This window comes from Dermacentor silvarum, chromosome 4 (assembly GCF_013339745.2).
Source record: "Dermacentor silvarum isolate Dsil-2018 chromosome 4, BIME_Dsil_1.4, whole genome shotgun sequence".
NCBI classification, from domain to species: Eukaryota; Metazoa; Arthropoda; class Arachnida; order Ixodida; family Ixodidae; genus Dermacentor; species Dermacentor silvarum.
The window spans coordinates 37,523,483-37,547,794 of NC_051157.2; the positions used below are offsets into that span (position 1 = coordinate 37,523,483).

The window sequence follows — 24,312 nt, forward strand, 5'->3', positions numbered from 1 at the left end:
ATTCTCGTTCGTGTGTGGCAGATTGTCCGCGTATGGTTTGTCGACAGTAGCGTTCCTTTTTGCGTCCGCTCCGCAAAGTTTTCAGGGCTTACCTCGCATCAATTGTATATAAAGAGAGGCGCTGCGTCGTTTTTACAGTGGACAAAATAACGAGCAAAGAAATGCAATCGAAGTTAGTTTGTGCGTTTTCATAACGTCTAAAGCACAACCAAAGAAAGGTTCCTAGATAAAAGAAATTCAGAGCCCTTCCACTACCGTGAAGATGGAAGCCAGCGAAGCTGTGACTATGGTGGATCTGCTATAGTGAATATTGCTATAATGAATTTATATATTATAATTATTGACTATCGTCTTCGACACGTTCGTCAAAGAGCAAGGACACCAGCGCCTTGTCTTCACCCAGCGCGATGGCCAAGTATAGTGCGTTTGCTGCGCTAAGTCCGCCCCATCGTCATAGACTAGCGTATGATCCACAGCGTTCATATCCGCGGTACACTGCACGGCATCATCAGGATCATAACATCAGGATTCTGGAAGATGTGGTTAAACGAGCGTCCATCCCATAGCGAGTTCAAAGGGCAACAGCTGATAACAGCGCGATCTCTACGTCACGAAACAAAGAGGCACAACGATTGGTGAGACGTGCCGCCGCCGAGTATCACGACATTTTTGAAAAAGGCATCGACGGTGGCGAGAGGTATAACAATGGGCCATATATCATCCGTTTTGACACTTGTGCTAAGGCACAACTGGCGGGTAACCGCCACGCACATGGAGCCGAAATTGTTGCACACGCTGGTCGGTCTACTACACGGACGCGATCTCCTGGAACCTAGCCCTTAACAGCTTCGCTGTAAAAATGAAATCCTTGATGGACTTGCTGGAAATCTTTACATCTACTCGTCCAGAAGTATTTCACACCATTACACCATGCTTTAGTCATCAAAACACCATTAAAATCTTAAGCATGCCATCTTCATAGTCCTTGCTGGTTCGCTAGGTGAATTTCAGTGACCCATAAAGTTGCACGGATAATTCATCAGGATCAGAAAGCTTTTCATTTGCTTAGGTTAACTGTTTTGATGGTTTATTCATACTTATTTCTATTTTTTCTTTGGCATATGCAAAGGAACTTGAAATTACCCTGACCGTCAGAGTAGTAGTAAAATGCCGCAAAAGGTTTCCTACGAAAGCTAGTGACAATAATTATTGAACATTCTTGGTGCAGTCGCGGGTGCCTTGACTCTTTCTTCCTTAATATTTCTCCGTCCCATCTCCCGATTCCCTCCCTAAGTGCAGGGTAGTCAACCGGCTGTAGGCCTGATTAAGTTCATTGCATACTATCGCATCATCACCTGCACGGTCAAACGTTTACAGATAGTTTTCATCTATAAATTATATTTATAAAAAGTATATATAAGCGTTGGTGTGGTCTACCTCTCCCTTTCCCTGAGTCTCGCCCTTGTTTCTTTTTTTTTCCCCTTATACCGGCGAGGAGTAGCAGGTTACAGACACGTTCATCCAGCTGACTTCTCCTTTCAGCTCATTAAAATTTCTGTCTCTCTCTCTCTCTTTGTCCGTTGCTTTTTTTCTGTTCCTTGTAACAAGTGAAAAACGATCTTGTGTGAACCCGAGTTAAAACTCGCGTTTTCCCGCGGTTTCCGCCGCTCACCAAGTCACCTCCGCTCTCGGCATCGCACTCCATGGAGCGCTGCGTGCTCCCCAACGCTGAGCCGCCGACAGCGTGGCTCGCCTTCGACGGTCGAGCATCCCGGCTCACGTTCGTCCGTCCGTACGTCCGTCCAACCGTCGAGTATATAACGGGACACGTCTTATATCTGTGGCCCGGTACGTCAGCGTTGTGCCTCCCTCGCCTTTGTAGCTGCGAGCCACAGCCGGGAGCACGCCAGCAGGCTCGCACGCAAGGAAGGAGCAAGCGGCAGCAGCAACAAAGCAGGCGTCGATGCAAGCTCGTCGGCATCACAGGGGCGCTCCGTGGAGTAATCCCCTCACCCGCCCCCCGTCGCTACACCCCCCTGACAGAGAGAGCGCGCGGCGCATGAGCGACGTGGCTTGCGGAGAGACGCGAGGCTTCCCGTGACAGGCGCTATCGGGTCGCCGCGATCTCTCCGTGACATATGGACCGGTCGTAAGTCGCTCAAGATGGCCGCCTCGAAGCCGTTATTCTCTTCTTCTTTTCTTTCGATCGCCGAACAACGGCAGCCGCCAGCGCGAGCGCGCAGTCTCTTCCTCCTCCGCGGTGAAGCCGCCGCAGCGACGTATACACGCGGCTAAACATAAATCATGCCGCACGACCCCCCACTCTGGCAGAAACGTCATTTGCTGCCTGTCTTTCTGAGAAATGTTTGCGGGATTTTTGTTCGTTTCTTTTTTTTTTTGATGTAATGTCCTTCTTCTCGGTAGATTCAAAAAAGTCGTAACGTTCCTCCTTCTCGTTGATCCGGCCCTTCTTCTTCTTCTTCTTCCTCTCCTGCGCGGCGCCTGAGTTATGCGGTGTTTCCAGTGCGTTTTAAATATCCGGCTGCAGGTTGGCTTCCGAACGCCCAATTTTGGACAGTGGCTTAGCGGCGAGATGACTTTCATCCCTGCACCTTCGCTGTCCGACCGTTATTCCGTAAGGCAAAAAAAAAAAAAAAATACAGCGGCGCGTTCTTTTTGTTCATTGTATTTTCCTACTCCGCCCGTTTTGTTCCACGGGAGTTTTGTAAACGAAAGCACTCGCATGCTCCAAGGGTGACGTTTCCTGTGGCACTTGGGACAGTTCTGGCTCGCGCATAGTCGAAATCCGCCTTTGAGCGCGTGTGGACCATCCGCGTGCTTACTGTCAAACTGTCACATGACAAGGTTCACGTCGCGAGTGAGTGTCGTTCTCCTATTTAAGCGACTGTTTGGCTTAGTTCTGCTTGAGCACGCCAGTGAGGAATGCACAACACCGAACTACAATACGTCGAACTTCTCGCACACAAAGTTCAGGGATTTTCTTTTTTTTTTCCCGGTGAGTAGCTCTATATCTCCGTTCCATTTTCTATCCAGCTATATTTTTTCCACGAAGCAATATAGTAACAGTATGACAGTTCGGAAAGTTTGATTTATTGATGATCGATATATTTTGTTTGTGTGTATGTTTACCGTTCCGAAGCTGCACAGAAGCCCCTTTCTTGCTTTAATTAGAGTGTTTTCTTTTTCGCGATCTCCGTATGAACACAAGCGACTCCAACTGAGTGTTCTCCCTGTCAAGGGGAGAAAGCTTTAAGAAAGTCATTGTAGAAGTTTGGCCTCAGAAGTGCGTGTCCGCTGTCCACCGTAGGCCACTGGGGCTAGACAACTTTCTTTGAGTATACGTTGACATATGGACTGGCCTCCAGTGTTTGTGTTTTTTGTCCTGAGAAATATTATCTTTAGCGGTTCACTCTTATCAATGGCACCACGTGATGCCAGATGAGTAGAATACAAAGGCGATCTTTGATAATGAGTCGTCACCATTAAGAAAAAAAAAGAAAAAAAAAACACCGCGAAAAACGGGGCAGGAAAGCTGCCATCCGTTACTTCTCTCTAGTCCCGGTTATCGCATTGTTTTCTTTTTTTTTCATTTTCTTTTTTTAAATGTTACTTCAGATGAGCTTCAGCAGTCGCTAAGCTACATCGAGAAGGCGTGTTTTATGGCCTCCTTTGTCTTTTGGCTTACTGCGGCGGCCTTTTTGACAGCACAGAGTACAATACAAGTAGCGGTGACTTTCCAGTAACGCAAAGATTGCGCAGGAGCAGATCGCCTTGACTCATCGACCACCACTAGATGACGCAAACGCAATCTGTAAGCACAGCCACCATTTTTTTGCGCTCTAGACAAATATACGCTAGGAGTTGTACAACCAGCCGGGCTCCTGTATCGATGAGCTGCGCCTTTTGTGTAATGCGGTCAGAGGCGTTCTGATTCGTTTAATATAAATTTTTCTTGCGTATAGCGTTGCGTTCGACGCAGCACTATTGAGTAAGCCGCAGCGCACACCACGAATAGCTCTTAAACGATTGGAATTCGAGCGCGGAATGTAAACGCACACTGCCGCGACAGCACGCCATCTGATTCCGAGAATGAAAAGTAGAAACAAACTAAGTCAGAGTTCGTCGTGAAACCTTTAACTTTAACGTGTCTCGAAAACAAAACCGAGTTGTCACCAGGGTATTATTGTCGAAGCATAGTGATATCATCCTAAGGCAAATGCCGCCGTCCACTTGAAACAAAAATTTGTCGCAGTTTCACCCGAAAGGCGAAGCACCAATTGCGATAGCAAATTAGTACGTAGAGAGCTATACGGAGTAAGGATAGTAGTTTTATCAGCTGTATAAACTTGGACATGCAGCAGCATCAGCAACGCGCAGAACTGTTGTCGACGCCGTCGGCGTTTTGCCCGCGTTGGCACCGAACGCGCGCGGCGTTTTTATATAAATACATATTTGGTGCCGCAGCTAAACGTTGCCTCCCCTACCTCCCTCCCGTCCCCCCACATCCTTTCGCGCGACGGAAAAAGTTGCGTTTGCTCTCTATGTATGGAAAGGAGGAAAGAGACGCTTAATTCTGCAGTCCTTTATGGAGCACGGCGCAGAACGCGCGTTTGCTCTCCGACGTGCGTTCGCTCCCCGTGAAAGCGCGCGTCCCTCGCGCCCTTTCACTCGCACATACAGCGTCCGGAGCGCGGTGACGATTTCATCGCCGTTGCGTCATACGAAACCTCACGGCGACGGTGACGACGACGGTGACGCCGACGGCAGAAATCTGCTTCGGAGTGTCCATATAATTGCTATCGCAATAAAAAAAAGCTGAAAATGTACGCAAGACAGATGAATCCACTGTTCTGCATAGCTGGATGCAATCGCTTCGGAGGCGGTGGTAAAAAGCATTTATTGAGTGTAAAGAGAGGTGTGGACCCCCTGTGGGGCCCTGCATACTGGGTGGGATCCCTAGTCCGGGACCCCATTAGTCGAAGCCGCCAGCCTGGCTCTCTGGACCAAGGCCTTTTGGGCCTGGAGGTCTGAGCAACCAAGCAGGGCTGCCTCCCAGTCCTCTCTGGTAGGGTTGGGGTTGGGGTAAGGGCTGGATTATTTGACAAGCCCGGACCATGTGGAAGGTGTCTGCCACCTCCCCACAGTAGCGGCATGTGCCGGTGACCATTAATTTGGTCAAAATGTTTAAGGATTGCTGAGCAGAGCATCGTGTTTGTGAAAAGCCGATAAAGAATGCGTTCGTTAGCCTTCCCCAGGCCCTTGGCGGGCGCTGGGTACATGCGATGTTTATTCTTATAATATTCTGAAATCTCCTTAAATCGAAGCAATAGTTCTTCCTCTAGGTCATTGGGAGAGCGTCAGTGTGTTCTCCTGCGCGAAGCTTCTCTTGCGTACTTGGTGAACGCCAAATCTAGAAAATATTTTATGCACGCGAAAGCCAAAGTACACCGTTAGTACTGCGGATGGTGTGTAGAGCCCGCAAACACAACGCTAACGCAAACTCTTTGCGTCGTTGTGCGTGCACCATGCTAAAACCCTCTTGACACGTTACCGCTCTGACGAGCACATCCTCGCCAAGCGGGTGATTCAGGAATATGAAGATGCAGCTGTACGCATGCGTGGCGGCCTAAGCCTGCATGCACTACAATAAGCTCTGGCATGTAAATCGCTATTTAGTGCGCAGACGTACGGAAAGCCTGACTCAGTGGCGAACAGCGCTGCCGACGGAGCAAGAGAGACAAATTGGATCGATGCGATATCTATCAAAGTTTCCATCGGCCCGTCCTATTTGCCTCTCATGTTCCGTCGTCTTCCCCGTTCGTCGTGCTGAACGGAAATCTATACCAACTATGTCAGCCCGAGGAAAAGTTCTGTACTTTTATTTCTAATATGGAGATTATATATTACAGCGTAGCCAAAAATTTCAACTGCTTGTCACAATATAAACTGCTTGACTTTCCCGGCAATCAACGGCCATGAGTCATATATTTAATAATATCCCTATTGCAAAAAAAAAAAAAAAAACCAGCGTCTTCCAGTGCCTTGCAGTACGAAACCAGCGCGTTTTTTGACACTGGGTCGCACTGGGGACGCTGGTGCTCTCTGGGAGTCACTGGGACACTGGTGAGATCGCTGGATAAGAGCTGGGTCACATTGGACGAGACGCTGGTTTCACTGATATGACGCTGGGGCTCACTGGTGTGCGCTGTACACGCGCTGGTTAATTGTCGCTGGAGTTCTCTGGCTCGTATACTGGAAACTGCGACGGTTTCGTTTGTGCCGCACTGCTTGAGATATAGGCGCTGTTGAATACTAAATGCTTGCTACAATTTTATGGCCAAGTACTAGTCTCCTGTCATAAATAGCGCTATAATTTGGGGTCATAAATGTCTCTTTCGTCGGCGGTGTGTTAGGTGCGTTAGCTGCCCGTGCATGTGCGACACCACTTTCGCTGTATTCGGGAACGAAATTACGCACACGCAGATAACGCCTCGTTTTCTAGTAGTCTGTACGCATCCGATGACTGCGAGTTGTCGCAGTGTTGTGCAGTCGACACGAAACCCAGCAGCCGTTCAGACGTGTTGGAACGGACCTCAGGACGCCTGCCGCTGATCGATATTATCACACCGATAACAAAGCTGAGGCGATTCGTGCGCTTACTCTTTACCTAGTGTACTAAAAATAATAGAAGGTTCTGAGGCTGCAATACAAACATTTTAGCATTCATCAGGTACCCGCGCCGAGATCGTTCGCTTCCACCGAAGGTTAGGCCTATACCGTACCCACCGAGTCCGGTGGGTACGTGTCGAGTGAAATGCATTGTCGAACTAAGGAAATGTTGCATTTTCCTTGCGCGAAGAACAAGAAACGGCTGTCAAAATCGGCAGTAACAGCCCGTACAGCGTCCTGGGTCGGCGGTTCACTTAAGACTTTTTTTCGAAGGTCAAAAAACAACCGCAAAAGCAAATGACTTGTGCAGCACTCCCAGGCATACTACTGAAAAAAAAAAAAAGAAAGGCACCGCGTAATTCTCGCTCTAGAGCTGCATTTCACACCAGTACCCCGCGCCCAGCGCCTCCCTGTATGCCGCGCCTTGCCAGCGTCCCAGCATCTAGCGCGCGAGACTGCATCGGCCTATAATCAGGCATCACACTTGGCACTAGGTACTGGATTTTGCAATAGGGATCGATGTTGCGTTTTTCAGCGCTAAGTCAGGGCTGTGGCTGCAAGGAACAGAACAATTGGCGAATGGTTAGATGTGCACATGTATGTACACCTGTTTCCGCTATATACATCACAAGGACGTGATGTTGCGGACCATGAATCCAGGAGTTATAGTACAGTGACCTTGCGGGGTGGAGGTCCGGTGCTTTCGAGTTGCAGGAGAAAAAGTTGCGGGGTGGAGGTCCGTGGTGGAGGTCCGTGTGAAGCTGGAGAAAAACAACTAATGTTCAAAAGGTGGAGCTGACCTATATCAGCATGTTAGCCTAAATCTTCACTAAGGTGTAGCTTTGGGCAAGTTGTTTCTGCACTATTATGACAAGCGCGCGACGGTTAGGCAAGTACGCTCAAAGACAGAGAAAGTGCTCGTCTTCGTCTCTTTGTGCGTTTTCGTCTTCTGTCGCGCGCTGGTCTTAATAAGGCTTAAATCTTAGCACACACCATCTTCTCTACACTTCGCCCCGTGACCTGCTCTCGACATTCCTTGATGACATCTTGCCAGGTTCACCTAGTCGAAGCTTGCATTACAGGAGCAGCTATTACAGGGCTGTCGTGTTTTGAAAAGATCCGGAGTCGTGTCATCATTGTCGTCGCCAGTTGGCATCTATTGCCAACGTTCTCTTGAAATGACACAAGCGCAACGGTTCCCCAAGGGTATCAAACCACTACACATGTAGTGTTCTCACTGGTCTGGGCCACCTTCAAGTGTTTACTGAAGTACCACAGCAGAGGAATGTACCTTTACATGCGCCTCAAAAGTCACTAACACTTATTTCACCCAGAGTTATTGAAGCGTGCACTTAATGGCTGCGTGTGGCGCGTCTCCTTTTCTCAACGCAATTTCCGATACATTTGTAGAATAACAGCAAAAAAGCTGATAAAAGCGTCTCGCTCGCGTAAACCATCACTCCACGTCGCTCAATAACTTCGTTCATATGAACTCGACATGAGCGGGTCAAGTCTGAAGTCAAGTTGACCCAACCCGACACGACCGCGTTTGCATTCATCTTGCCAAGCGGGTTGACCGAAGTGGCCTCGACGTTCGTTCGAACCGATCCGCTAGCATTTAGGCCTGATTCATACGCGCAGATGTCAAACGCCCCGTCCGGTCACCAGCGTCCGTTTGAGACGCCGGCGAAGCTAAGAGCATCGGCTGACGTCACCGGCGTGCCATGTTTCAGGAGAAACCGGCGAGGAAACGCTGTCTCATGATTGACGCCGGTGCCGTGAGAGTGACCAACGCCTAGGAGGCGTTGGTGGGACGTAAAGTCCCTAGATTTTTTTTTTTTTTTTTTGCTTTAAGAGAGCAGAAAATCTAGGGACTTTAGTGTGACGGTGCCGGAGCGGGGCGGCTGTGCGAATCAGGCCTTACACGAACCTGACGACCAGTTTTCAGCCCGACAAGCGGACTCGACCAGCGCCTCAGGTGGCTTTGACTCTATACACGCCTTTGTCGAGTTGTTGTGAACGTAGCTAGTTTGTATGCTACTCGTGACCCTGAGAATTCCGTACAATGCCTGTTTCGAGTGTTTTAGAGGGCGTTTACGACACTGCATAACCGAGGGACGCTCAACTATCGCTGTCCGTGTTTACAGAGGTAAGTTACAGAACTTGTTTTCTGAGTGATGGCTCTGATGTCCGCGGTCAAGATCACTCCTTTCTTGGTACGCTCTTGTCACTTCGACCTTCATATAGATCATTTTTGTCTGAAGCGCGAACGTTTAAGGGAGACACAGAAACAGGAAGGCCGAGTGCTTTAATTGTATAGACTTGCATGTTTTCATATTATAGAGTGATAACTTCTAAGTAGAAGTTACAAAGAATTAGTTTAAATGTCTCGGTTGCTTTTGGCCGAGTTTAAGGGTTACGTCGACGTAAGTAAGTGCGGTGCAACTTATATTATTGTGGGTACACAAGAAAGTTTGAAAATGCGCACCTTTGAAGTAAAAGTAAACTATGCCACGGCCACTTGGCGCTGTTTTTCAACAACGCGAAAATTTCAAATCTTTGAGAGCAAGAGAGAGACAGAAGGGAGAAAAGGCCGGGAGGTTAACCAGACGCACCTCCGATTTTCTACCCTGCACCGGGGGAGAGAGGATGTAGGGAAGAAGAGAGAAAGAGAAGAGCGTTGCTGCGTATCTTCACACGTCAAGACAAGCGGCAAGTTTACATACGGTCGCATGTTATCGTAGTTTTTCGCGCCAGAGACGCGCATGACCATTGTTTAATGACCTTCGTTTACGGAAAGCTTTGTTGTCCACTAAACGCGTGCAAGCTTTGGAACTCAGAAATTTTTACAAACGTTATATGAGTTAGTAGTACATTTTTTGTCGGCACCCACGGTGCACGATGCTGACTAGTCGGTCCTTAGTTAGCACGTTAGTCTTTTATCCTGAGTCCTTAAACATTTAGTCCTTAAGCCTTAATCTATAGTTTGCAACCCCGAACTCTGCATGGGGGAATGTAATCCCGATGAGAACGACTTGATTCGATCCAATTATTTTAATTCACAGGGTACACTGCAAACTGAGGAATGTTGAGCTAAATGCTTTACACTTGACAAAAGTCAAGCGTTCCCTTTTAAGGAGAAACTGAAAGAAAAAAAATAATTAGGTGAATACATTTTTAATGTAACCTACAAGCTAAGGCATGTTTGGACACGGCCTTGTCGTTAAAAATCCTGTTCAGCCGGTATCTTTCCGTGTCACGACCCGTTGCACTAAGTGTCCTGTCTGAACTGCCTTTTAAATGTTGTCTCGACTGAGAAGGCGGAACCTCTCCACAAGAGGGATGGCCCCTAGTCACGAACGAGGCGCGTGTACGGGGTGGCGCGGTGGTACGCAGCGCTAACAGCGCCCGCTGGCTGATCGACGATGTCAGCAGCGGGAAGGCCGCGTTCCGGTGCAACACGCTCTGCACTCGAGCATAGATAAAGAAATGAAAAATAGTGATAGCTTCTGCCTCACAGTAACTTGGCAAGTGGCGAATGCTCTTCTTAACCACCTTATTCATCGAGATATCGTGGGCTCCGAACACAACACACCACGATGAATCTGTACCTATACTAGCCGGCGGGCGACGTCCCTAACGAAAATGCCAATTAATTTTCTGTATCATTTCTACCAACTTCCTGCGGACATCTCTGACATTCTATTCGCACTTACAGTCTAGTAACACTTTTTCATCCAAAGTCAAAAATTATGCGTGGCTCTGCTATCGCAAACACCAGAGACCAGCGGAGATGAAGAAAGCCTAGTAAAGTAGTGGCAAACCACACACTCAGTCTAACTTTTGCTGGGCTTCCCCCATCTCCGCTGGTCTCTGGTGTTTGCGATAGTAGAGCCACGCATAATTTTTTTGACATGCTAGTGCAGATTGAGAATGCTAAGATTAGCAATCCCTCGCTTCAGTATTTCGGAAGCGACGAGTGTCCAATTCTCTGGTCGAAACCTCCCGAGCCACCACCAGAGGCATCGGCTGCAGTCACGGACACCGGGCGCGTTCGGCGCGAACGCGGGGAAACGCGGTCGGCGTCGGCAGCAGTTGTACTCGCCCCACTACCACCTGCCTCACTCCTCCTCTCCACCTCGCATCCGCTATGCTGCGCGACGCTATTTTTATACTCTGCTTTCACTCTCTCTCAGCTCTCTCTCTCCCCCAGCTGCTGAGACGGAATGATGATTATAGCGAGGTTCTAACAGCTCCGCTGTAAAAGACAGTCTACTTACATTTTCTAAAGGGAGCTATCATTGATTTTTTTTTTCACATGTCTGCGGACAACTTTCTGCGGCAATGAAGGGAAAGCTACGCAGGCAAAGCGCGCACAAGTGAGAGCGCTTCTGAAAAGAGTCCCGCGTTTTAATTCCCATTGGTTTAGGCTGGGGAAGAGAAAACATAAACAGCTTATTAGCAACAGTCAAATAAGACAGAACACGCCACTGAGTGTAAATGTTTACTTATTTTGCTGCTTTTTCCTTCCTCGTCTGGGCAAACGCGAAACCGTCGCACGCGGAAGCTTCGTCGATTCAGCGTCTGTTCAGAGCAACCAAAAACACTGCCAAACGCTGCCGGACTACTTGGCGCGGTAACACATGTGGAGCAGCCACGCGCCCCCGTAGCTTTCCCTTCATTGTCACAGAAAGTTGTCCGTGAGTATAGTGAGTGCGCGATTGCACACGTCGTGTCGCAGCTATGCGGGTAACTAAAGGTGTGGCATGTGCGTGCGTCTTTGGGCTCGTGACGGCGCAGACAACGGGGTGGCGCCACGTCATGAGTGTATAAAATGAGCGCGTTTATGACGTTCTGAGGTCTACAAAAGTATACAATGATTTCGCATTCACACCGGTAAGCAGGTATCTCAGCCGAATTTCTAAATTTAGGTTCCTAAGTTTAGGAACTTTTATGGAAAGTTGTTTGCTGTTCTTTTAGGCTGTTATTTATAGTGTAGATGACCTGTAAGAGCAGAATAATTGGTCTATTACTACCCGTAAGGGGTTGCACGCAGAGCACTGTGGTGACCTTATCTGTTTCATTTTAATTATATAGGACGCATTTAGTATATTCGACATTCACGCCCGATCACGCCTGTTAAGGTTCCTTTCGTATGATCAATCACATCGAATAGCTTAACTTATTTTAGCTTACCGGCATGATAAAGTAACTTTGGAAACGGACGTTGCGTAAGCCAGCACTGTGCACCACGGTTATCTTTGAGGCCATGAAGCACAGACGTGCGACAGATGGTTCAAGGAGTTTGAACCTTCCGTCATGTAAACTAGTTTTCACTTCTTGTTCGAGTTCCTTACATCTTGTACGTTGTACATGAATGAAGAAAGAAATCATATTTCATTTGTCATTTGCTTTCCCGGCCGATCTGCTGAGGAAAACAAGCTGCATTTACATGTTACGCTTGGTCGCGCGCGGGAAATAGATTTGTCCGATATAGGCCTGCACGAGGCGCTGCGTTTCATAGCAGACTTTCGCCTTGTCAGTGCAGGAGGTTTGACGTATGTGGCGGAAGCAAACGCGACGGTATCAAGCTTTCCCCGCAGCTTATAAGGTTATAAGGTTATTTGTGTCATTATATAGCAACATGATGATTTTGTGCTCTGCAACTTTTTCGCAATCTAAGTGCGCATCACGAGAAAGTTGAAAATTATTCGGGGATTATATGAGTTGTAAAGCGAGGCCAATGGGAGTTGAATATCAATTGTACGAATTTAACGTGATCAAACATGTTCTTAACAAAACTCGTGTTATTAACGCGAGGACGTTGTGAAAGCTGAGAGTTAAGAGGAAATGATCCGCAACATGACTTTTAACAATGAATGTGGTGTGCATCTGTAAATTCACAATTATTATGCCTAAAGGCAGGCTTCTGAAAGAAAAACAAAAACATGAATGAATCAATGAATGCGGAGGGTACGTAAAGGAGGTTGGACAAAGCATGATCCATAAGTGTTCCCAAACCAACTATACATCGAAAGAGATTTAAGACCGCAACATTGGAAACAGCTAACATACTGAAGAAGACACAAAGAAGATGCATAAAGTGAATTAATGTTGATGTCACCCAAGAGGACAACAGACTTCTTTCTTTTGAAAGATGATCAAGAACAATATCAAGTGCAACACAAAAAGTTGGAATTTGAGAATGCGGTGGTCGATAAATACAACCAAAGACAACACTATTGCTATTTATACCTAAGACAGAGTGCTCAACTTCGACCCACACTGACTTAAAGTCGCAGATGGATAGGTTAAGATCTAGCCTTGGCTTGTATGTAATGCCAGGCAGAATAAACATGGCTGAAACACCATGTTGTGATATAGTGGGGTTACAATATTCAGCATTATATGATGGAAAACAGCAGAGATTCCTATCAGAATCACTAAGCCAGATAATGATGAGAAAGAATGGAGACAAGAAGACAACAGAGCTGGATAGTCATGAAAATGCTTGCAGAGCTAGACTACGTGCAATAATGTGAATCTCTGAATGACGTACAGCTATTTAAAAAACGAATTTAATATCATTAATGGAAATGTAGACTTAATGATCGGGAAGAAATAAGAAAATCGAAAAACGAAAGAAGCCTCGCCTATTAAGCAAGCACTATCAGGCCAGATTCGCTCTTGATAGGAAAATCCCTGTTTTCTGTAGACTGCCTCGCCTTTATGACGCGATCGCCTAGACAAAAAAAATAATAATATTGATTTCTTGAATTGTGAAACCTTGCTGAACAGTTGCTTGTCCTGAGGAGAGAGCCGCTCATTGGCGAAAATAGGTTTACCACACGCATTACTGAAACCGATGTCATTTGCATGTACACGGGATTTGCGGGCTTTGGCGATAATTTCTTTATTGATTGAGAGTGAAATCGAACCAACAAATGTTCTTGAATCTAAACCAGACGAAACAGAGTGACCTATATCCACATCAATAGCAGAAAGAAGGCATTCTATTTTAGAGGCAATAGTTTGAAGAATAGCCGTGCAGTCTTCGCCCTGAGTGGAGGGAGCGCCCTTGATTTCTACGTTGTTTCTTCGCAAGTATTTTTTTTTTCATGCCACCGTTTCGTTTTGCTAAGGATTCATTGCGTTAAATCAGGGATCTGTTGGTCACATTTAATCGTTCATTTAATGTTCGTTCGCTGTTAGTTGTTCGTTAGCTACTCCACGCGCTTTGACCGTTCGCCAGCCCACCCTGGTAGCCCAGTGGCGTTGCGCTGCTGACCTCGAGATCGCGCGGTTTCGTTCCCGGCCGCCGCGGACACATTTCGATGAGAGCTAAAATAATTTTTAAAAAAGAAAAACGCTCGGGTACTTATATTTAGGTGCACATTAAAGAACCCCATGTGGTCAAAATTATTTCGAAGTCTCCCATTACGGCGTGCATCATAATCAATCCGATCGCGGTTTTGGCACGTAAAGCCTAAGTTTTTAATTTTTAGCGACAGTTCGGCAACAGTTGGGCATTATACAAAGATATGATAAAACTGAATGCAACTGCAGTAACGGCCGATAAAAAAAGGTAACAATCTAGAACAGAGTATGCAGCCAGAGCAAGTGAGCAAAAACTCGTGAAGCTAGGACGGCATAGTTATATAGATATTCAAACTCTGCTGCCATGGCTGCTGCTGCTGCTTAATAAATTCGAGTTGCCTCTGGGACGTTTCTATAGCCAGCTTGATGGCGTTCAGGCGCCAGCGCAGATCCAAGTGTAGGAATGGGCCGTCAGGAATCGCGCCAGAAGCCCATATAGGCGCAAGCTGTCAGCTATAAGACAGGCTGCTCGTGAGCGCAGACACATCAGCTAGTATATGTACAGCTCTCAAACACCCTCGCCATCCGGAGTCCGAGCAGTGATGGTGCCGTCATCGAGTGACTGACTTCATCCGTATTTTTTTTTCTTCTTCTGCCTTCTTCTTTTTCTCTCTCTCTCTGTGTGTGTGTGTGTGAGAAGTACAGCTCAAACTCTAGAGACACCGCCAAATTTTTGTCGTATAGGTTTACAGCGCGAATCGGGGAAGAGGACGATGAAAGACAAACGCGAGCGCTAACTTCCAACAAAGGTTTATTGTGATATGCGCGGTGGGATTGGGCATAACGCGAAATTAACCAGCCAGAAGTCACTGCGAATACAAGGAAATTGGGGCTGTCTGCACGTCTCACCAGCTCTGTGCGATGTAGCGAAGGCTAGGGCTTTTGTCAGCCAATGAGTGACGAGATCCGGCTCCGTTCACCAGAGATAGAAGTAGGGATCTGAATCACATATAGCTGAGCAGGTTGGTAGCAAGGTGAGGAAGTTGGTGGTGTTTTTCTTCTCGTTCTTCTTGTGCGCGTGTTTTGCGCGCCTGCTTTTCCATACTAAAGCTTGGTAACTTAATGTTGATCGGCATGTACTTAAGTGGATTAAAAGTTTTCTTCCTAACAGAACGCAATACGCAACAGCTAATAGGTTTTCTTCAAGTTATTCTTCTGTAACATCTGGCGTACCACAACGGTCGCTTCTTCGACCGCTTCTTTTTTAAATCTATATTAATGGCCTTGCTAATTGCCTCACCTCCTCATCAATTAAACTATTTGCGGATGGTTGCAGCCACTATAAAAAATAACTGATATATCTCATTGCAATCAGCTCCAGCAGGATTTTGTATGGCCATGTATCGGAATGGTGTTTAAAATGACATATGAAACTTAATACAGAGTAATGTAAAGTCATGCAGACGCATCGTCGTTTTCTCATCAACACTGCGTGCAACTATAATCTTAATGATTTTCCTCTGTCACTAGTAGAGGTATTTTTGCTAACACTATTAGCATTACTTCAGATTACGGGTGAGGCCACCGATCTGCCTGATGCCTAGCGATATTGATTTTTATTATTTGTAGCTGTTGTGCGATTTTGCAGCGCGATAACGAGACAACAAGAGAGACAAGACAGCACAGAGCACTGTCTTGTCTTGTCTTGTATCTCCAGTTGTCTCGTCTTAACGCGGGGAAATAGAACTATGTGTGAAAGCGACTAGCGCGCCAGTACAATCTTGTAGCTGCTGCCTGTTGCTGTTGGCATCCAGTAACAAATTACCATGACTTACATCGTGTCTGTTTGCAATATCGCAACATATTTACGGCTTCACCACGATAACAGCTCGAAGATCTACAATCAGCTGACGTTTTCAATATAAAGAAGTCACTCATGTTAATTTCTTCAATGATTCAGCCACCACTGATTGTAGTCCTGCTGTGCATACTACTGTATGCGCGCAGTGCTCACTCTAACCCTCTTTCCATTTCCCCTTACCCCCAGTAGGGTAGCGAACCGGACGCTTGTTTGGTTGACCTCCCTGCCTTTCCTCTCATCTATCTATCTATCTATCTATCTATCTATCTATCTATCTATCTATCTATCTATCTATCTATCTATCTATCTATCTATCTATCTATCTATCTATCTATCTATCTATCTATCTATCTATCTATCTATCTATCTATCTATCTATCTATCTATCTATCTATCTATCTATCTATCTATCTATCTATCTATCTATCTATCTAACAACTGTTAGTTAGATAGATAGATAGGTATGTCAGGCAAGGAGAATGTCAAGGAGTATGTCAGGCAAGGAGAATCTATCTCTCCAATGCTATTCACTGCATGCTTAGAAGTATTCAAGCTCCTAGACTGGGAAGGCTTAGGAGTGAGAATCAACGGCGAATATCTCAGCAACCTTCGGTTTGCAGATGACATCGTCCTATTCAGCAACAATGGGGACGAATTACAGCAAATGATGGAGGACCTTAACCGAGAAAGTGTAAGAGTGGGGTGGAAGATTAATATGCAGAAGACAAATATAATGTTCAATAACCTGGCAAGCGAACAAGAATTCAGCATCGCCAGTCAGCCTCTAGAGTCTGTAAAGGAGTACGTTTATCTAGGTCAACTACTCACAGGGGACCCTGATCATGAGAAAGAAATTTATAGAAGAATTAAACTGGGCTGGAGTGCATACGGCAGGCATTACCAAATCCTGACTGGGAGATTACTGCCGTCGTTGAAAATAAAAGTGTACAATCATTGCATTCTACCGGTGCTAACATATGGGGCAGAAACTTGGAGGTTAACAAAGAAGCTCGAGAACAAGTTAAGGACCGCACAAAGAGCTATGGAACGAGAAATGTTAGGCATAACTTTAAGAGACAGGAAGAGAGTGGTGTGGATCAGAGAACAAACGGGGATAGCCGATGTTCTAGTTGACATTAAGAGGAAAAAATGGAGCTGGGTAGGCCATGTAATGCATACGATGGATGACCGGTGGACCATTAGATTTACAGAATGGATACCAAGAGAAGGGAAGCGCAGTCGAGGACGGCAGAAAACTAGGTGGGGTGATGAAGTTAGTCAATTTGTAGGCGCAAGTTGGATTCAGCTAGCGCAAGGCCGGGTAATTGGAGTTTGCAGGGAGAGGCCTTCGTCCTGCAGTGGACATAAACATAGGCTGATGATGATGATGAGATATGATAGACAATCATTCTCATTTAAGCTGCGACAATTATATGACCCCGGCCGAACACAGAGACAGCGGTTGAGTGATTGATTTATAAATTATAAATAGGAATTGTTGGCAAAAATACAGTATGTCGCCGGCTTCTTCACAACGTTCAATTGTGAAATGAATGATGGATGACAAAAGGGAAAGTAGTTCAATTGTGAGCTCGTTGCTCGTGTGAGATCTCAAAAGCGTTGATGCGTTTAGGTGAGCACGTGTGACTCCCCAAGGCGGTTTAATCGCTTTGCCGGACAAGGATCTACATAGCCCCCCCCCCCCCCCTCCTTTAGCCCTATTGCACCCCCCTCCCCACTAAGAGCGAGGCTACTCCCCCCCACACACACCCGCTGTCTGAAAAGTGTATGGTAGCAGACAGAACGAATTACTGTGGCCGGACACGTCCAGTGGCGTCGCCAGAACGTTTTTATCGGGGGGAGAGGGTAGGAGGGCTGGGGGGGGGGGGGGGGGCGAATACTAACACAAAAAATTCAGGAGGTGGAGGGGGGGTGGGGTACGTGGTTTGATGTGCCACCCCCTGGCTACGCCGCTGTGAACATCCATTAATCTTCCAGCTGGACGTCATTCGGGCTGTGTCAAATCGTCTGGACCGACGATCATTTTTGGATAGCAAGATTATTGAACCGTAGCCTCTTGCATTGCAGGTCTATAGAAAGCAACGGGGGCATTGCTGTAATTTCTGCAGCAGGCTAGCCTTAGTGACCACTTGCATAGGCGTTCCGTGCAGCATCGCGTATGCGCCAATCGACACGTTCACTCTCTTGTTCTGTTTTTAATTTTATTTCTGATCAGATTTTCACTAGTGTATAGGGCGGCAAACACTACATGCCTTTCATAAGCCTCCATGCCCTTCCTTTACTATTCCTCAGCCACTCTCTTTTTAAATAAGTGTGCTTGCATTTGGGAACTACTGCTTCATTGATTCGTGATTACTGCACTACAACGTACTCTTGTCATGCCATACATGGTCCTGACCATCGTCGAGCTTATTCCTCAACTTTTCAGTTTATATAAAGAAATAAAGAGAATCGCATCCACTCGCAACCCAAGAGGTGGCCCTTGTTGGGCAAGCGCAATCGGTTCTCGGTGCTTGAGAGTATTCAGGACTAGGCTTTGTTCGTTACGCGTCAAGTTGGGCAAAGGATTCATCCACGGTAAAGTGTGGCGAAATTGCGTCCGCAGCGAGCCGGCCAAGCTTCATCCGCCGTGAAGTGAATCTGGAAAGCGACGTCCTAGTTTCGATCAGTCGCATCATAGTAGAGGGGCCGCAATCGACAGGTTGGTGGAACGAGCGGCTCGCGTGAGCGTCCGGGGCTCGGGGCTTTACCAGAGCTCTTCATCTTTCGAGTTGAGGATTAGAGCGTTTTCTTTGTTTCTGTTTCCTTTTTTTTCCCATTCCACTCCCATGCCGGCCATGGGTTGACGTGCATATTTGCCGCGGACACGCGTGACACGAACATGGAGCAATGTAAGGGTAATGACACTGACTGTGTCGCTTAGGGAAAGGCAGTGCAAGCAATGAGCCGCGGGTGAATTTCACTTTTTCAAGCTATGCCCGCATTCAAGTTGATGATTGATGCGGTTTAACGTACCTAAGTTGGCCAATGTGCAATGGAGCTCTTCGAAAAGTGCTGACCATTCATGTTACTCTAACGTGTACCTAAGCCTAAACGCACGAGGGTTTTTCGCATTGAGCCCGACATGCAGCCGCCGTGGGCAATCGAATGCACGACACGACTTGGTGCTCAGCAAGAGAAAGCCATAGTCACTGAACCACCACGGCGGGTGCACATACTAATTTTGTCATCCCAGTATACTTATTTATTTTTATTCCATTCTGGAGATTTTACGCGCCAAGACTACGATAGGCATTTGAGGCGCCCCACAGTGAAGACCTTCGGATTAATATTGACCAGCTGCGTTTTTTTTAAAATTTAATCTGCACCTACACGGGCGTTTTTTTTTTTTTTTTTTTTTTTGCATTTCATCTCCATCGAAATGCGAGCGCCGCGGCCGGAATTCAAACCCGTGACCTCGTGCTTAGCAGCGAAACACGCCATAGCCACTAAGTACCGCGACGGCTTCACGTCCAAGTGCAAAATCGTACACATAGTGTCGCGAGACAGAAGGAGAAGACTGCGTTATTATGCCGGCACCGATGAAGACGGGATAGAGGTTGCTCCTGACCATCTTGTCTACTTTTACGCCTGTGCTACTCACCTTATCTTGTAATTATCTGAATATACACGGTTTTTGTGCTACTATATATCATCTAACATAAGGATATAGGGGGTCCTTGCGTTGACACTTTCTATGTCCAAAATATTCGCTCGTTTCAGCTCTTCTGTACGTACACTTTCAAAGATGGTACGATGGTATGTGTTCTTGTTCAATCTATGTCATTTTCCTGTCTCCTTATCCTTGGACCCTATTACTCTCTTCTCCCAGCGTAGGGTAGCAAACCTGCTGCAATCCAAGATAAAGTTACTGTCTTCTGTTTTGTCCTTCTCTCTGTCTGCACCTTCCTGCCGTTCTAGTCTGGGTAAGCGCGGAGCTTGATGGATCCTACGGAAGGTAACATTCTCATCTGCGATATGGGGCGATGGTGCGCTCAAGCGTTATTGATTTATTGAAGCCGTGCTTCACGCATAGTTTCACCGACATATAAAAACGCTAAGTCTCTCTTTAGCATGTCACGTGCACGTGTCAGGGACGTCGCCGCTAATATGTACTCACTCTAAACCGTATACGAGTATATATAAGAAAACACACTCGTCCATAGGCGATAAAACACAAGCCTTCCCGGCTTATACAGTGTAGAGCTAATGCCATTACATATGAGTGTAAAACGCTTAAAGGGGCCATGGCACCACATTTTTGAGCTTAAATTATGCATGCATTTAAACCGTACGCGTCCCACAGCAAGCTGGTAAAATTTGAATGCAATCGGTGCATTTTGGTGCATGTTTTTTTTTATATCAATATTGGGCCCGCTACTCTCAGTTACAAATATAAACTTAGAACTGTTGGGCGAACGTGTCATCACGCCTGTAAGCCGCATTGGAGGACAAGGTGTGAGTGAGTACGAGTGTCACGGAATCGGTGCTTCTTCTGCGCCTGAGCTTCGTTTATTTTACCATACTCTCGTCACACGCGTGTACAAATGATTTTTTTTGTTTTTTGCAGACATGGTGAAATTCTACGGCGATAGCTGTTATAACAAATTTCCTGCTGAATTTGCGGCGCCACCGTATACATCCTCACCGTACGACGTTGTCGTATAGTAGCTTACCATCATCACGTTATCGTGCCAATTGCGAAATAGGGAGTTTGCAAGCGGATGATACCAAGGTGAAACCTCAGCCGGCATCACACCTGGCACCTTAGCTCCCGAAATGTTAAGCTCCATCCAGATGCGCCTCCAAGAGATCGGCTATTTGCGAACGGTGCCTCGCAAGCCAGCGGTTGCTTGTCGTGTTGCGGTGCCCGAGACGATATTAAAGCAACGTCGAGGTGAAAGCGATTAAGAGAAACCAGCAGCAATTAGAAGTGAAAGACGTGGTAAGGAATATAGAAGGACGCATAGCCGTGGTTCTTCAAAGCAGACTGCTCGCGCGTCGGTGCTAATGTTTTCTGCAGCTTGTTAATGCTCTAAAATATCCGCCTCTTACTAAGCGTAATGATGCGCGCGATGTAGTAGTTATCACCGTTTCTCACGTTGACCAGTAGCACCCCCTCCCAATGTCTTTACGTTGTCTTTCTACATCATTCATATCTTTGTATATAAGCTGTGCTTTGTTGCATTGTCACGACGCACGCACTATAAAACAATGGACTCCCGTGTTCACCGAGGACGCCATGTCTTTAACTAACTCCCGCTTGCAGTCATCATTTCAAACCCTGCGTTCGACTCAAGAACTGAGCCTTCTTTTTACAGATAAGCTGCGTTTTTCCGCAATGTCGCGGCGTATACTGGCTAAAACAAGTGACTCTCGTGCAAGCTCAGTGACCTGGGTCTTTAACGAACTCCCGTTTTCCAGTCATTGTTTCCAGCCACAGACAGTCGAGCGCCGACATCACGTTCTATAGTCGAGCGCTGACTCTAGCAGTGCAGACTTCTCTCTTTCCCCTCGGCTCCACCGTTCTTGACACGGCGTACTGTGTTTTTCGATAACGCTGCTTCATTCGCGAGCGAACAAAGAGCTGTGTTCGGCGCGTCCCGCAACGGGCGTAGAAACAATACGGGACGCCCGGGCTGCGCCGAAAGCAAAGCAAAGCTTAGGGGACGTCGTTGTGCAAGAGCTCTGGCTACAGCGTCGTGGCTTCCGGTGCACGCGTCAGCGCTTCCGGTGCGCTCAGCCCTGTCAACCTGTCGCGCGCGCGCCGACGGGATGGCCCGTTCGCTCGACAGAGCGCTCATCCATCCTTCTCGGAGGCAATCTGTTGCGCTTCGCGTACCACCGTCGGTCACTCTCGCGCGGCAGCCTCGCGGAAAAAGAGGGGGGGAAGCGCTAGCGAAGTGCTCTTCTCTGCGTCATCTCCACGATTAGTCACTCGCTTATTTGCTTCAGTCCGTGCAGAACGAGCGCGGCGTGTACTTTGGACGCACAAACTTTATCCCCATTTATGAAATGGGGCGCGCGTTAAAGAACCCCAGGTGGTCAAAATTAAACTGCAGTTCCCCGACTAGGGCGTGCCTCTTAATCATGCCGTGGTTCTGGCACGCAAAATACCAGAATTTAGTTTCATTTATATTCATGAAATAAGGTAAAACTCGATTACTTGTCTACTGTAGAACTAAAGCTGACCGGGCGTAGCGTTAACAGACCCGGCGACAGCGGTGCGGATAAGAGAGAAAATGTGGGTGGCCAAGAGAGATAGAAAGCAAGGAGAGGAAAGGCAGGGTGGTCTGCTGGGCGAGCGTCAGGTTTGCTACCCTACACTGGAGGTGAGCGAAATTGGAATAGGTATTCTACTTAAGATCAAGAGAAGGAAGAAGTGTACTTGCACAAGCCGCATAACGCGTAGAGCGGATAACTATTGGTCTAGTGGAGTAACATAACGGGTGCCAGTAAATTGTAAACGCAGTCGAGGACGGCGGAGAATTAAGCGGTTTGGTGAAATTCGAGAACTCGCTGGCATGCAATGGCGTCAGTTAATACAGGAAAAGGATAATTAGAGATCGCTGGAAGAACCTTCGTCCTACCGCGGACATTATTAAGGCTGGCGATGATCAATCGGAGTACCGAATACCGAAGAGCCCGCGATGGTTTTACTTGCGATGCATGCGTTCTGCTGTCACAGGCCGGAAGTGATCCTCCTGAAATAGTTTAAATAAATGCAACTGACTTCTTTCTTAGACGACTAAATTCCGTAATAACAAAAGAAGGATCGTAACTGCATGTTTAAAATTAATTCTAATGAACGATACAGTGGAACAAACTGAAGAGTTCATCTGTGTAGCGCATTCAAACTAAGCTTATCACGAAAAAATTGTTAACGAATATTTGAAGTTCTTTCAGTTAGATGGTTGGATGGAAAAGCTTTGTTATCGAAGATGACACGCTGGTTTATGTTACAAATGCACGCGAGATTGTGCAACAAACTCTCAAGCTCCGCTTTTTAGTGGAGACAAAGCAAGCTTATCAGACAACGATGGTGCACAAATGTTCCAAATCACTTGCATTAGAAATAAGCGTAAGATTAAGAAAACTAATCGAGCGGAAATCCGAAAAGTCGAAGAAGCTTCATGTAAAGGGAAGTTTTCAGTCACTGACTGAATGCTAGAAAGAAACCGATACAGTTTGGTGGGGCGACAGCACCGGAAAATTGGTAGTGCACCAGGTTCGACCCCCGGAGCAGGACGAAATCTTCTTCAACTGATAAGCTTCCTTTCGAACAAACCCAGCGAATTTCTCTTGCATCTTATCCCTACCTTTAGGTGGATACCAGTTTTCTTTTTTTTTTTTCGTGGACACAAGATCGTGGAACAGACTTCCAAGCTCCACTATGTAGCGCAGCCAAATTTACATGCACGTTGTTCATCTTAAAATTATTTTAAACGGATGACTGTATCCTCTGTGCACGTGTCTGTTACGTGCTCAGCATTCCGTGCCGCCGCGTTTACGTAAGGGGGCCCATCGAGAGCGACGCGAGACAGATAAAAGCGAGGCGCCCCTCACCGGGCAGCAGCGAAGCGAGGCATCCGAAGAGCAGCAACATCAGCAGCACGGGGGGCTCCGTCGTCGTCGTCTCCATCGGCGGAGGCCCTCATGGCAGGCCGGCCGGAACGCGTGTGCCCACATCGCGGCCGTCGAGACCCCTCCTCACCGGCCGCGGCGGTTGTACCACGTGACCGGCTGCGCCGCCTCTCGCGGCAGCGCCCCTGGCGGGACGCGCCGACCACGTGCTCCCATCCACGGCACGTGCTAACACTTCCACGGCCGCGTCCACGGCCGCGTGCGGCCGTGCAGTGGGCGTAGGCGCTGGGTTGGAGCGGTTGAATTCGCGTTTGTAGAGGCTCCGATTGTTTTTCTCAGTTTGTCTCCTTTTCAGCCGCTGCTTTTAACGTTGGCGAGTTAATAGGACTGCGCAGGGGAGGGTGGTAATTTTCTCCTGATGCTCGTCACCCGCCGCGGAGACTCGTTTCTGCTATGGCGTTCTGTTGCCGAGCACAAACTCACGTGTTAACACTACTTAATTTTGTGCGCACATTAAGGAGCTTAAGATCGTCCAAGTTAACTCGGAGCCTCCTTCCTCCGGCGTCTCCCACACCCCACGTAACACTTCAACTAATCAATCAATCAATCAATCAATCAATCAATCAATAATCAATCAATCAATCAATCAATCAATCAATCAATCCGTCGCTCGTTGTACCAACGCACACCGTTCAACTGTTGGGTCCCTGTAGAGGATGCACTCCCGCATTGGTGGTACTGATGAGGTGAAAACAACCTTAAGGACGCGCGATTTTTTCGATGTCTGAACTTGGCTTCGC

The 24,312-nt window shown here is 47.2% G+C and overlaps 1 protein-coding gene across 1 annotated transcript in view; it reads right to left on the minus strand.

Annotated features, from left to right (window-relative positions):
• The window catches only part of LOC119449793 (carbonic anhydrase-related protein 10-like), a 105,000-nt gene extending 81,327 nt beyond the window's left edge, over positions 1-23,673 (minus strand). The window contains exon 1 of the mRNA XM_037713058.2: positions 23,495-23,673. Coding sequence (XP_037568986.1) covers positions 23,495-23,570 — 76 coding nt within the window. The 5' untranslated portion in view covers positions 23,571-23,673. The remainder of the gene's footprint in view (positions 1-23,494) is intronic.
• Between the last annotated feature and the right edge of the window lie 639 nt (positions 23,674-24,312).